A 13,565-nucleotide genomic window follows, 5' to 3' on the forward strand; every position below is an offset into this window, starting at 1 on the left:
GCTGAAGTGATGGAATTGGAAGTGTTAGTGGAAGAGGCTAACAAATGATTAATTATGAAGAAAATAAATCTATCGCTCTAATAATTGTTGGGAAACTAGCTGCTACATAAAAGCCATCATTTGTTTTATTCAACTTTCCCGTAGTGCGCGTAAATTGGGAGAATCTGGCCAATGACCATCCTGCACAACATGATGATACCCCAAAAAACTGCACTGGCAGCACCACTTAATGAACCAAAACCAAAATGGAAAGTTGATGCAGTGTTTTGTCATTGGCGATATGGCATGACTCCTTCTTGTGATTGGCTTAAAGTTAGCCCTTGAATTATTCACAAGCTCCACAATTATATTGCTGAATAAACAATATGTCGTCTTGGACATTTTTGTTTTAAAAAATGTATATAGTGGAAAAGATCCATCCTCACATCACCTTTCATTTTTCCTATGCTTCATAATCGCCACAATCACTGCAGTCATGGTTACGCAGCAAACGAGTTGACAGTTTGCTGTAATTATGAGTTGGAACTTTTATTTGGAAAGTAATTTTGACAGGCATGCATCAGAAACGTTATTACTTGGTGATGTAAACACAACTTACAGCGCTATTTAAACAGCCCCTCGCATCAAAAAGGTCATTGGCGTATTTATAGCACAACAAGTCGGACTGTTAAAACTGTTCGAGTGCTTTGGTCTGAATCCTTTGTTTCCTCAAAAGTAGAGATCAGTGCAAGATGTTCATTTTTGTACTCATTTTTATTAATAAGCTACTCTGAAAGGCACCGAATAGGATAAGCGCTACAAGCTATTGTTGAGCAATACATGTTATTTATTGTGCTTCACTTCTGTACAAGTGGGTTGCAAGAATAGAAAAATGCCGGTCCCACGGTGACAACAGTTGAAACTGATGCACAACTAATAAGCACAGCTGTTGGTTGTACCGTACGCTCCTCTATGCTCCTGCGGGCTTTTGCATTGTGTCGCGCATGTGGCTGTTTGTCGTGTGTCGTTGTGCGCTTCCTGTTGTTGATGTGAAGCTGCCGTACGTGTGTTATGTCCAGAGCGATCAGGCCCCCACTGAGGCGGCCCCCCACACCAGACCCCCAATCAGGGACTCCACCAGGGACAACTTTCACACACAGAGGCAAAAAAGCGAGGTCCATCCCTCTTTCTTGCTTATGACCTCTCTCTCGCTCATTCTCTCCCTTTCTCTACCTCTGCCTTCTCCCTCCTTCCTTTTCTATCCCTTTCTCCCCATCCTTTAACCTCTTTCTTTCTTTCTCTTTCCTCTTTCTCTCTCTCTCTCTCTTTCTCTCGCTCTCCCTAACTCATTTTCTATCCCTTTCTTACTCACTCACTCACTCTCTCTCTCAACTTACTCTCTCTCTTATTGTCTTTCTCTCTCTCACGCCGTCTCTCACTCTGTCTGTCTGTCTGTTTCCATGTTTCTCCCATTCTCTCTCTTGTTTTCCATCTCACTCCCTCCTTTTCTATCCCTTTCTCCCCATCCTTTAACCTCTCTCTCCCTACCTCATTTTCTATCCCTTTCTCACTCTCTCTCTCTATCTCTCTCTCTCTCATATTACTCTCTCTTTTTGTCTTCCTCTCTCACTCTGTCTCTCTCTCTCTCTCTCCATGTTTCTCCCACTCTCTCTCTAGTTTTCCATCCCCCTCCCTCCTTTTCTATCCTTTCTCCACATCCTTTAACCTCTCTCTTTCGTCTTTCTTTCTTTCTCTCTCTTTCTCTCTCTTTCTCTCGCTCTCCCTAACTCATTTTCTATCCCTTTCTTACTCACTCATTCACTCTCTCTCACCTTACTCTCTCTCTTATTGTCTTTCTCTCTCTCACACTGTCTCTCACTCTGTCTGTCTGTCTGTTTCCATGTTTCTCCCATTCTCTCTCTTGTTTTCCATCTCACTCCCTCTTTTTCTATCCCTTTCTCCACATCCTTTAACCTCTCTCTCTCTCTCTCTCTGTCTCTGCCTGCTTTGCTGCTGCGCTAATGTGACAGTTAAAGCCTTGTTTAGATTGCCTTATTATTATTATTATTATTATTATTGTTACAAATAGGGTATGCAAGAACTGCTGCGTGTTGACTGCATTTGTGTCTCAGGTGGGCCTATACCACGAGTCTCAGGCCGAAGATGGCGGCGCCTCCTCCAAAGAGAACCGCAACATCTACAGCGAGTCCATGCCCCGCAAGGTCGGAAGCTTCTACCGAGGTGGGTTGATTGGACGTACGGTGTGGCATGCTTTGGATCGTAACATGTTGCTTTTTTTTTTAAAGGGGAAGTCAACCCCCAAAAATATTTTTTGCAATAAAATGTTCTATGCAGCCCCAGGGGCGGCCATTTTGCCACTTGCTGTCGACTGAAGATGACATCAATGTTGCTCAGTTCTCAGATAACAACCAATCACAGCGCAGCTTCAGAAAACAGGTGAGCTGTGATTGGTCGTTGCCTTAGCTCTGAGCAACTGTGATGCCATCTTCAGTTGACAGCAAGTGGCAAAATGGCTGCCCCTGAGATGGATAAAAATGGCTGGATTTTGCTTCATAACTCTTTTTCCACAAATGTAATATTAATCAGAATGTCATGTTTAGACTAGTGAGGTCACATATTATTGTCAAGTTGACTTCCACTTGAAATAACCAGATGTTGAAAATATGATGTGGTATGCTTTGGATCATGAAATTTGCTTTCCATTGATAGCTCAGTGTTTGACATACTGTTTGATGCTGTATGCTTTGGACCCTGAGGTGTTTCTTTACATAGATAGATAAATACTGGACATCTGATGTGGTATGCTTTGGATCATAGTACGTGTGTGTTCTTGTGTTGTGTTGTGCTTAAAAGGCAAATGATGGTCTCTGTGGTGTTTGTTGAACAGTCCCTTCTCCTCGGCCAGACAATTCCTTCCACGACGGCCGCTCTCAGGGGCGAGGCTCGGGTATGACAGGCGACACCGGCAACCTGGCCAACCACTCCAAACGCCAGACCGCCTTCGATCACTGGTAAGTGCCACGTCCTCGGCATTAAAACCCCAAGCTGTGTTGCGCCATCCCTGCCCTAACGCGCTGGCTTCCCCTCCGAGGACGGGCCCGGACACCGTGGTGCTGAATACCGCCGAGCCGTCCAAGGAGAAAGAGAAGCAGGGTTTCTTCAGAGCAATAAAGAAGAAAAAGAAAAAGCCTCAGATGGTGAGTTGGTGACTCACTCCCACGCAGGTGAAATGCGTTATCGGCACAGCAAGGTTATCTTTTTTCTAGTTGCCTATTCCTGACGGAAGGCCCATTGTCATAAAGAAATGTTTTTATTTTTATTTTTTTTGTACCTGCCTTTAACCCAGAGAATAGAAAAAATGCTGTTTATTGTCAGCCTCACGTGATGTTTACTGTCAAACGTAAAATGTAATATAAAGAGTATAACATTTTTGTACATCGCTTCAGCTAACATGTCCGTTTAGCTTAATGCTAACAAATAATGCAGTACGTCATAGATAGGCTAACAAATAGCATGGGTGTCAAACCAATGCTAGAGCAACACTATTACAATAACATAGGCATATATTCTTTATTCTCTGCAAAGAACCGATAGAATTACTGTGGCTTACTGACTGTCTCACTTTATCTTTACGTTTGTATTATACTGCTCCCTGGTGGCAAAAACAGTACAGTAAATTAAACAAAAGTGTCTCAATACAAACTTTGAAAAGTATACAGTCAAGCCCGGGTTTTTGTAGTAGATAAGGACCAAGCCGTATCGCAAAAATATTGATGGAGGCGAGGAGAGAAAAGTGTCTTGATATTGCCACAGGAATTTGAAATGCAACGACAAGCATGTACAGTTCATGAACAGATGTGTGAAAGGGGCTCTTTTTCTTTTTTGGCTGCTGCTTTGTTGTCAAGTTAGGGCGAGGAGGCAAATAAACCCAATCTGCCCAGCAGGAAGCAGCCGGGCGTATTTTTAGCTTCTCATTTTCTGCCTCTGTGTGACACACACTCACAAACACACAAAACACTTCGTCAGAGCGAGAAGCTGCTAGAATGATGCTCTGGATGCTGGTCATGTTCACATTAGAAATACATCTAAAATTGTCTTATAAAACTAGTGTATTTATTTACATTCTGTTTTTTTATGCAATACCGTTACATTAAAAATGTAACAAAAAATATCTTATTTTTGCTGGTATGAACGAATGGCATTTTAAATCATTTCAATGGGGAAAATTTGATGTTTGAATTTTTTTTTGACAGGTCCCCAGCGAGGAGGCGGTCCTGCAGAAGTCGGCGCGCTCCCACCAGAGCGGTCGCCACCGGAGCCGCGACAAAAGCCGAGAGCGGGAGCGCGAGCGGGACAAGGAGTGGGCCGACAAGATGGCTGACTCGCACTCGCCGGTATGGCCGGTCTGTCTAGACTAGGATTTGACGAAACACAATCAGAAGCGCTTATTTACATTTACAACCTAATTCTAATATTTGTCTCATGAGTTTGAATTGTTTTATTCCCAACAATGTATTCTCTTTACTGCACATTAATTTGTTTTTGTCCAATCAGATTTCATCCTCTTTGTGTTACCATGTCAACATGTCCCATGTCATTTAGACAGGGTTGTGCCCTGTCTAAAGGAATCTCCTCTTCTCATGGCCTTGGCCTTCTGCAAATAATGGTGGATGGGTTCCCACAAAATTCAGCAAATTGGTGAATTAGCAAATGCTAAACATGAATTTGTATCGGGGGTCACATAATTTTATTTAAAAGTTTTCTTAGGGGTGTCAGGTGATTATTATTTTTTATTGTAATTAATCGCTTGACTTCAATAGTCAACTCACGATTAATCGCAAATTTTATATCTGTTCTAAAGTTAGTCTGTACAAAAAATGTTTTCATACTCTTGTTAACATAAAAGTGAAAAATAATAACTAATATTAATATGGCTGCATCTTTTAGACAGTATTTTCATAATTCATAAAATTTAGTTACATTTTTTATTTTTTTACTGTACTGTAAAAACAAGTGTTGATTTGTATTGAGGTAATTTCACTGCCACTAGATGGCATAATTGCATTTGTAAGACATTGGTGACAACTGTATTTTTATTTTCATATTAGGAGCTATTTAATCTTTAACATAAAGTAACTTGTGAAATTCTGCACATTTTTACAATTGTAAAATACAACTTGACCCCAGTCTCCACAAATATATGCATTATTATTAAATTTATTACTGCTGAATTTTGATGTGGACAAGTCTGCTGCGTTGGGACTGGAATTCCCCCAGTACAGGCGTTCCAAGTAAGGGTCGGCCATTAATCTTGTGTTAAAGAAATTAGTGGCGTTAAAGGAACTTTAAATTAAGTCAAAATTCACACACTCATTTTGCCACCTCTAGTTTTTTATAGGTAGGTCCATTCATTTCAATGAGGAATATTATTAAGGTGGATTAATTCTGTTAAGTCCCCACTAAATGCACGGCCCGCCACTGTTACATCAAGCCTCTTATTCTGCAAAATCCCTCGTCACACATTTTATTTCGTCCTCCCAGAGCCAACCACTGAAGTCACTGCGCAAACTCCTGCACCTCTCCTCATCCTCGTCCAATCAGACGGCGGCGTCCGACATGCGCTACCAACCGCTGCCAAGCCCCGCCTCCGCCCCCCAGGGAGCCTTCTCCGACGGTCGCGGCCACTCGGGGGTCAACACCCCGCAGATGAAGAGCAGGCAGTCGGCCTACCCGCAGCTGGAACCCAGCTGGCACGCGGGCAACCCGTATCCCGAGCAGATGGCCGTCAAAGGGGGCCAGAACGGGCATGGCTTCGGGCGCCCCTCCAGGTCCCGCATGGCCAACCTCAACGACCTGAAAGAGACGGCGCTGTGAACCAAGATCAGAAAGGAAGTACTGAACTCACTCACGCTTCTGGGGTGGACTCCCCAACACCTCCCAAAACTGCCAAAATTAAAAATAAATAAATTACTAAATAAATAAATAAAAGTGAAAATAAAAACGGATATAAAAAAATATAAATCCGAAATTAAATCCTAAATATTCAATATAAATGGGGAAAAAAATAAGAAAAATATATATATACCTTAACTAAAAGTTGAAATAAATACAAAAATGAAAAATGAGATTCAAAAAATATCAATCAATAAATAAAAATGTTCTTCTCTCACATTTATTAATTTCATGCTGCAGACGCTCTGTTTGGTGGAAATGTTCTTCAAATGAGTGTCTTAGTTTGGGCTCCGCCTTTGCAAACTGCCTTTCAGTGGTCGAGTGAGCGGGTCTCGCCGACTTGCATGGAGAGCTCCAGCAATGGACGACTATCTTGTCCACTGTCACCAACTCAAGACATGTTTAGGACCGTCCCCTCATTTGAATAACATTTCGACTTGCACAAAATAAATAAATGTGAGAGTGTTTTTTTTTATTGATTGATATTTAATTTTATTTATACATTTATTTTTGTATTTATTTCAACATTTATTTTTAGTTTTAGAATCTCGTTTTTTATTTTTGTATTTATATTTACTTTTATTTATTTATTTAGGGATACATATTTGTTGTTGTTTATTTTGATTCATATATATATATTTTTTTTAATTATATTTTTTATATTGTTTTTTTATTTTCACTTTGATTCACTTATTTATTTATTTATTTTTAGTTTTGTCAGTTTTGGTCCTCCATACTCCTACACACACAAACACATACATATAGAGTATATACAGTACATGCACACAAAAATGAATCCATGTCCTAAATTTTTCCAAATATTTGTTTTCATGGGACCAGAAAATAAGTCACCACAAGCAATGATATCTAAACTGCTGGCAACAAACCCCGCAAGATCTAATCAAATATTTACAAAAATGTGAGGTGTGGACTCGCTTTTGTGAGATGCTGAACACGCACGCACGCACGCACGCACGCACGCACGCACGCACACACATACACACACATTGCAAAGGGTTGAAAAATGAGCATTGTCGTGTTGATCAGACAGAATGTTCACATGAAGAACACGCACACACACACGCAAAGTGCACCGCTTGCAAACTGGAGGCCAAAAGCCTTCTTGTGTCTTAATGTTTTTTTAAAGGCTTCCAATGTTTGATAGACTTTATAAGAGGCTTCACTTGTATTGTATTATAAAGTATATATATTACAAATGGAATATTTAAATATATATATATATATATATATAGCTAGATTAAAGTGTGTTTTAGTTTGAATTGAGTAGGAGAATTATATTTAGTTGTAAAATGCGTGGTATTTCTTTTTCCCGTCGGCACGGTAACGTCACATGACATCATTGTAACGCTACGCACACAAATGCGCGCACACACATCAGCTGAGTTGACAATCGATTACAACTACTTTTGTTTTGTCCTCATTTTTAGCACATTACTGTACAGTTACTGCGCTCTTAGTTATTATTATTATCATCAAAAACAACAACATTGTCAAGTAGCTTAGCGGGCACTAAAATCGGGTCTACTCGGTAAAATCTACCCGGCGACAAGATGTGTTGGAACAAGCGCGTGTATTATATTAATACTACTAATATGGGAGCCTTTGTCGTCTGCTACTTCCTCACACACACACACACACACACACACACACACACACACACACACACACACACACACACACACACACACACGCTTGTTTGTTTACGGGCGGGCCAAAGCACACAGTGTTACATTTGGGATTTTGTTACATACACATTTGTAGCGTAGTCCATCATGGTTTTTTCCTCCCCCTGCGACAAACAAATGTGTAATATTCATGTTTACATATGTAACACTAAAGCTCAAATAAATTGCAAACTGGTTTCATTTGACACATGTGCACATTGTATTTTTTTCGGGAATATGAAATATTTCAATATCATTACGGGGTTTTTTTTCTCTTGAGGAAAAACATGTCATGATGGAACGTGAGTGGATGAGGGATGGTGGACCCAAATGCAGGGAAACCCGAAATCAAGTGCAATGTGTGGTACTTTTATTAAACATGGGGAGAAAGATGAGCAGACAAGCATGACTGGACGGAATGCGAGTAGGCCGGTCACCATGATTGAACGGGACGTGAGTAGACAACTTGGCAGTGATGAGGACGACTTGACAGTGACGAGGACGACTTGACTGTGACAAAGACGACTTGACTGTGACGAAGACAACTTGGCAGTGATGAGGATGACTTGGCAGTGACGAGGACGGCTTGACTGTGACAAAGACGACTTGACTGTGACGAAGACAACTTGACTGTGACGAAGACAACTTGACTGTGACGAGGACGACTTGACTGTGACGAGGACGACTTGACTGCGACAAAGACAACTTGACTGTGACGAGGACAACTTGACAGTGACGAGGGCTTAGCTTTGACAAGACAAGACGAGACGCACAAACTTCTACACATAACGTCAACAATGCTCCCACACCAACTGGACAAACGCAACAGACTAAATACACCAACACTATTGAGACACACCTGGGTAAACACAAGTGACTAAGGGCTACACACTGGGAATCGAAGAGACACACAGATGGACGTGGTTGGCCATAACGAGACAAGGGAAGAAACCAGGAACACAAAGAAAAACCCAACCCCCACAGAACCGAAACATGACGAAAGGGGTAAAATCATGAGATTATTATGCATTTTTGGGAGAAATTTGTAACAATCTTACAGGAAAAAAAAAAATCATATGAAATACTTTCATCTCATAACAATACAGTACAAATTATTATTTTTTTTAAGTACAATTTTCTCATAATATTAGTCATTTTTTTCTAGGAAAAGTATACCTTTTATTTTCACAAACTTCTAGAACGAATTGTCCTTTGCAGTATAGAATCAAAAGAGATGACAACACAAAAAGTTCAACATTTATTTATCATTTTGTTATCGTATACTGAATGTTTTCCTATAAACCCAAAAATTTAAATATTTCAATATGCAACGACAATCGACAATTGAAAATGCAAATCTTTCGTATGTAGCTGTATATGATCAAGTTATCATTTTGTTGTTGATAATTTCATGAACTTCCTCCCTCGAGAAGAACGAGTGTTGAGTTTAGGGAGCGTGTTTTCCCGGCAGGTCCCTCACACGCACTTTCCCATGCACATGAGCAGCTCCATGCGAATGGCGATTCGGGTGTGCCAGCCCAGAGGCAGCAGGCGGATGTAGCGCGCCACGATGGGCGGGCGCAGAAGGTTCTGCACCGTGGACGAGCGGTCCGAATTCCCATAGAAGACCTGAAAGAAAGACAGCCAACGTGACATCAATTGTGAGGAATTAAATAATTGATTCATTGACAGCCCAGTTAAAATGGATTTTTGACGTATATAGCCGTCAATGGCACTCAATGATTGTCTGTCAAAAAATTACAGATTTTTTTATTTTTGGGTTTATGGGATATATAAACATAAACATATTACAAGTATAAAAGAAAGAGAAGAATTTGTCAATAATATCACTGTTTACAGTCTACATGGAGTAGGAAGAAGGTTTGTAAAAACATTCACATGTTTTGCCTGTGATCTGTATTTTATAAGTTATTTAATTAATTATTTATATTAGGGGTGTCAAAAAAAATAAAATAATTCTGTGACCCAATACAAATTTGCGTATAGAAAATATTTTTGGGGTAAATTTTTTGTATATTTAGAACAGATATAAAATTTGTGATTAATCGTAAGTTTAATTATGATTAAAAAAAATTATTGCCTGACACCCCTAATATATATATGTATGTATATGTATATATATATATATATATATATATATATATATGTATGTATATGTATATATATATATATATATATATGTATGTATATATATATATAATTTTTTATTTTTAAACTAGTATTAATCGGTAGTCTGATACTGACATCAGCCTTAAAAAAAATCCATATTGTAATCCTGCCATATCCACTATCTCCGTGCTGCGTTTGCGTGCGTACTCTGTTGTTTCCCGTCTGGTCTTTGTAGTAGACCCAGTTGAGCGTTTCCATCGTGCGGTACTGGACGCTGTACTTGGTGATCCACTCGTCCGAGTCACAGCGGCCCTGCATCAGGATGCCCGACACCACGCCCACTTCCTGCAGGTCGATCTGCAGCCACTGGTGCAGGTCGTTGTACTTGGACAGCCACGCGCACCTGATACACGTGCGGATGGTTGGTTGTCTCGGTGCCGTGTGATTGTCTCGCTACCAGTGAATTGGGGTGCTGAGGGGCCCTACCCGAAGCCCTGGTTGTTGAGTCGTGCCTTGTTGGGGACCCAGGAGGTGTACCAGCTGCTGTACTGATCCTGATGGGAGCAGCTGATCTGGTCCGACATCACCGAGCCGGACTCGAAGCCCAGGGCTCTGTGGTACGGACACTCTGGGTGGACGAGACCAGCACAACAACAAACGCTTGATGCATCTCTAGTAGGTATAGACCGATTATTGACCGAGCCGATAATCGGTGCTGATATTTGGCATTTTGACTAATATCAGCAAATATCGGCATCGGCCTTTTTCCTCATCTGATGGCCGATAAAGCTGTGGAATGCTGGCGAACTTAGGGTTTTCATCAGGATTTGTAAGATGTTCACAGACCGTTTTTACTTTTCACTAAACCATTTTGAACATATTCTGACAATTTTGACTGTCTTTTGACACCTTTTATGAATCCTGACGAAAACTCTAAATTGGCTGCTTTGGCATGCATTTGTCGCTCAGGAAACTTTTCATTTATGGATTTATTTAAATTTCCACTTTATAACGAAAACATTATGCTGACACTGGGAACTCCCTACACTTTTTACTAAAAAAAACTAAAACTAAACTATTTTTGTTGGAATTTTTAAACAAAGCTGTCAATTATTTGTATGTTTAAGATTAAAAGAAAAAGTAATTAATTTTTTTTACGGAAAAGGAATATCGGCTTGAAATATCAGTTAACGGTGTCATCCGCTCTAAAAACAGTTAGGTCAAAAGTAACCCAAATATGGATCAAAAATGGACCGATCCAATTTATGGGTCAATTTGACCCAACTTTCTGGGTTATTTTATACAAAATTACCCAATTTTTTGACCAAAATAAAGGATCTGACCAATATTTTTACACTAAAAGACCCATTTATTGACTCAAAGTTGGATCAAATTGAACCAAGTAGACGATTGGTTCATTTTTGTATCCACAGTTGGGTTATTTTTGACTCAACTGTTTTTAGAGTGTGGATTACCAATAATCAGTATCTGTATCGGCCTTGAAAAACCCATATCGGTCTATCACTAATCCCTGCTTCTCTTCTCAGGCACCACGAAACTGCGATTACGCAAACCACCCGCGTGGAAGCTAAAAGCGTGTGACGTGACCTCACCTGGCATGCAAGTCAGCGGTTGGCCTTGAGATGGCTCTGGCGCCGAGGTGGGCCTGACGGCGTCGGGGAAGCTGGTGGGCGCGATGGCCTCGCAGTCGCACGTACACGCTTTCACGTTCCTGGCGGTCCACGTCTCTTGGATCTTCTGATCCTCCTCCTGCAATTCCTCCTCCACTTGCAGGATCTCCTCTTCCTGCACTCCGCGGACAAAATGGGAAAGAGTTGGGAATACCATTTTTTATAGTGTTTGGAAACAACAGGTGCCAGGGTACTTGTGGGTGGCACGAAAAATCTCTATTAGTAAGAAAAAGTCAGACATTTTTATTTATTTTTTTACCTCCTGAGAGTGAACTGCAGTCAGGGCTGTAGCACATCCATGCATGCATGGAACATAAAAAGACATCTCTAAAGGTTTTATAGACAATAGTTAAATATGGTTCAGTGGAACCGCCAAAGTTCAACAAACACAGAAGTGGATCAATTTGGTCTTTAAGTCGTGCTTGTTACCCCAAAGATGAACTAGTATTTACTGTCAATAGACAAAACTGGTGTTGGGGGCTCTTTTTTTTTTCTCCCTAAAATGGCCAAGTCAAACCAATATGGCCGACTTCCTGTTCAATTTTTAACCTGGGTCCTTGAGACTTTTTCCTGCGTCCTGTTATGATGGACATGTCCACCGAATTCTGTGACAATCAGTCAAAGCATTGCTGGCTGCTCATTTTTTTTTCAACTTTCCAGCCTTGGAATTTGCCCCAAAATTGCTACGTCAAACCAACATGGCCGACTTCCTGTTCAATTTTTGGCCTGGGTCCTTGAGACTTTTTCCTGCATCTTGTTATGATGGACATGTCCACCGAATTTCGTGGCAATCAGTCAAAGCACTGCTGTCTGCTCCTTTTTTTTCAACTTTCCATCCCCAGAATTTGCCCCAAAATGGCTACTTCAAACCAAAATGGCTGACTTCCTGTTCAGGTTTGGATGTCATTCCTTGAGATGTTTTCATGTGTCCTGTTGTGGCAGACATGTCTACCCAATTTTGTGTCCATTAATGAATCTTGTGTTGGGGGGTAATTTTGTTTTAGGCTAATTGGGACCACTTTGGACATTTCCATTTATGGATGTACGCACTTTTGATGCTAGCAGTTAAGCATTAATGGCCGCATTGACATACAGTATTTCAAAGACACGTGTCTTCACGTATAACTGTACATAGTTATACAAAGCAAAGTATTTGTTAATTTTTGGCTCATATGAAAATATGAAATCAAACATTAAAAAAATTATTGAGCTACTCCACATAATTTCCTCTGGGAAACACGATTAACCAAATGGCTTGTCGTCACTTTCAGAGGTTCCACTGTGCATTTTGCCTGAATAAAAATGACAATTTTTTTTTATACTTCTAATGTCAATTAGCTTTGTAGACTTACCCTGCAAGAGGACAAAGAGGAAGAAGAGCGCGGCCCAACGAACGCTGGCCTCCATCTCGCTGCTCGGCCGTGCTGGAAATGGGATGCGAGCCGTGCGGCGGATCGGGATTGAGATTACACTAATCCAATGCAGTAAAGCGTGCGGGCTTCATCTAATACGCATTATTGGCTCACTAAATAAACGAGAGACTCTTCCTGCTTTCTCTACAGCCATTGTATACAAGCAACAGAAAGAAAAATAAGATTTAAAGGTCAAATCTCTTGTTTGGTTGTCATTATGCAGTAGTCGTATTTATTTTCTTGAAAATGTGCAGGCATTTCATGTATCACTAGTTCATATTTTTTTTATATTTAAGGTCCTAATTTTTTTTATGACATTGGCATATGCAGTTTATAAATTTTAATTTAAAATAACATTTATTAATTACTGTTGGATTATTGTATTTTATTATAATGTAATTGTTGTTCTATAAATTAAGCACCATTGCTATGTTTTCATTTGATCTTTTTATTAAACAATGTTATTTTGAAAAATACACCATGTTTTATTTTGTCATTACAGTTTAAAGTACTGTTCTTGTATTGCTTAAATATTGTTAAACAATACAAAATATGGCTTATTTTGTACAGATACTATTTAAAAAAAAATGTAGGATGTATTTTTATTTTATTACTGTACTGTTAAATAAGCTATATAAATAAAGATGGCTTGACTTGACTTATAGTAAATACTGTTAGATTGTGTTATTTTATGA

General features: G+C 40.0%; 2 protein-coding genes across 5 annotated transcripts in view; one reads left to right on the forward strand and one right to left on the reverse strand.

The window, feature by feature from the left end:
* LOC147166401 (cyclin-dependent kinase-like 5) overlaps positions 1 to 7,843 on the forward strand; it is a 28,732-nt gene extending 20,889 nt beyond the window's left edge. Inside the window, exons 13-18 of one of the 4 annotated variants that reach the window (XM_086088654.1) lie at positions 1,059 to 1,154; positions 2,112 to 2,220; positions 2,888 to 3,011; positions 3,092 to 3,197; positions 4,254 to 4,394; positions 5,542 to 7,843. In XM_086088654.1, the coding sequence (XP_085944780.1) occupies positions 1,059 to 1,154; positions 2,112 to 2,220; positions 2,888 to 3,011; positions 3,092 to 3,197; positions 4,254 to 4,394; positions 5,542 to 5,874 (909 nt within the window). In that variant the 3' untranslated portion in view covers positions 5,875 to 7,843. The remainder of the gene's footprint in view (positions 1 to 1,058; positions 1,155 to 2,111; positions 2,221 to 2,887; positions 3,012 to 3,091; positions 3,198 to 4,253; positions 4,395 to 5,541) is intronic. The other 3 variants (XM_086088655.1, XM_086088656.1, XM_086088657.1) reach the window with 3 other exon arrangements.
* Positions 7,844 to 7,985: 142 nt separating this feature from the next.
* LOC147166402 (retinoschisin-like) lies at positions 7,986 to 12,971 on the reverse strand. The gene is made up of 6 exons (XM_086088658.1): positions 12,811 to 12,971; positions 11,718 to 11,743; positions 11,381 to 11,573; positions 10,254 to 10,395; positions 9,975 to 10,170; positions 7,986 to 9,266 (listed from the first exon to the last, which is right to left on the reverse strand). Exons 1-6 carry the CDS (start codon positions 12,863 to 12,865, stop codon positions 9,114 to 9,116), a joined length of 765 nt encoding a protein of 254 aa, XP_085944784.1. The 5' UTR covers positions 12,866 to 12,971; the 3' UTR covers positions 7,986 to 9,113.
* Positions 12,972 to 13,565: the final 594 nt, after the last annotated feature.

The sequence above is a fragment of the Leptonotus elevatus genome, chromosome 11 (assembly GCF_054856555.1).
Source record: "Leptonotus elevatus isolate MCC_2025b chromosome 11, RoL_Lele_1.0, whole genome shotgun sequence".
NCBI lineage: Eukaryota > Metazoa > Chordata > Actinopteri > Syngnathiformes > Syngnathidae > Leptonotus > Leptonotus elevatus.

Bases quoted from the DNA above. Each gene is read 5' to 3' on its own strand.
- LOC147166402 (XM_086088658.1), bottom strand. From the start codon at position 12,865: ATGGAGGCCAGCGTTCGTTGGGCCGCGCTCTTCTTCCTCTTTGTCCTC. The intron at 11,744-12,810 runs GTAAGTCTACAA...GATGTGCTACAG, and splicing joins CCTCTTTGTCCTCTTGCAGG to CCCTGACTGCAGTTCACTCT. The intron at 10,396-11,380 runs GTGAGGTCACGT...TCGTCCACCCAG, and splicing joins ACCGCTGACTTGCATGCCAG to AGTGTCCGTACCACAGAGCC.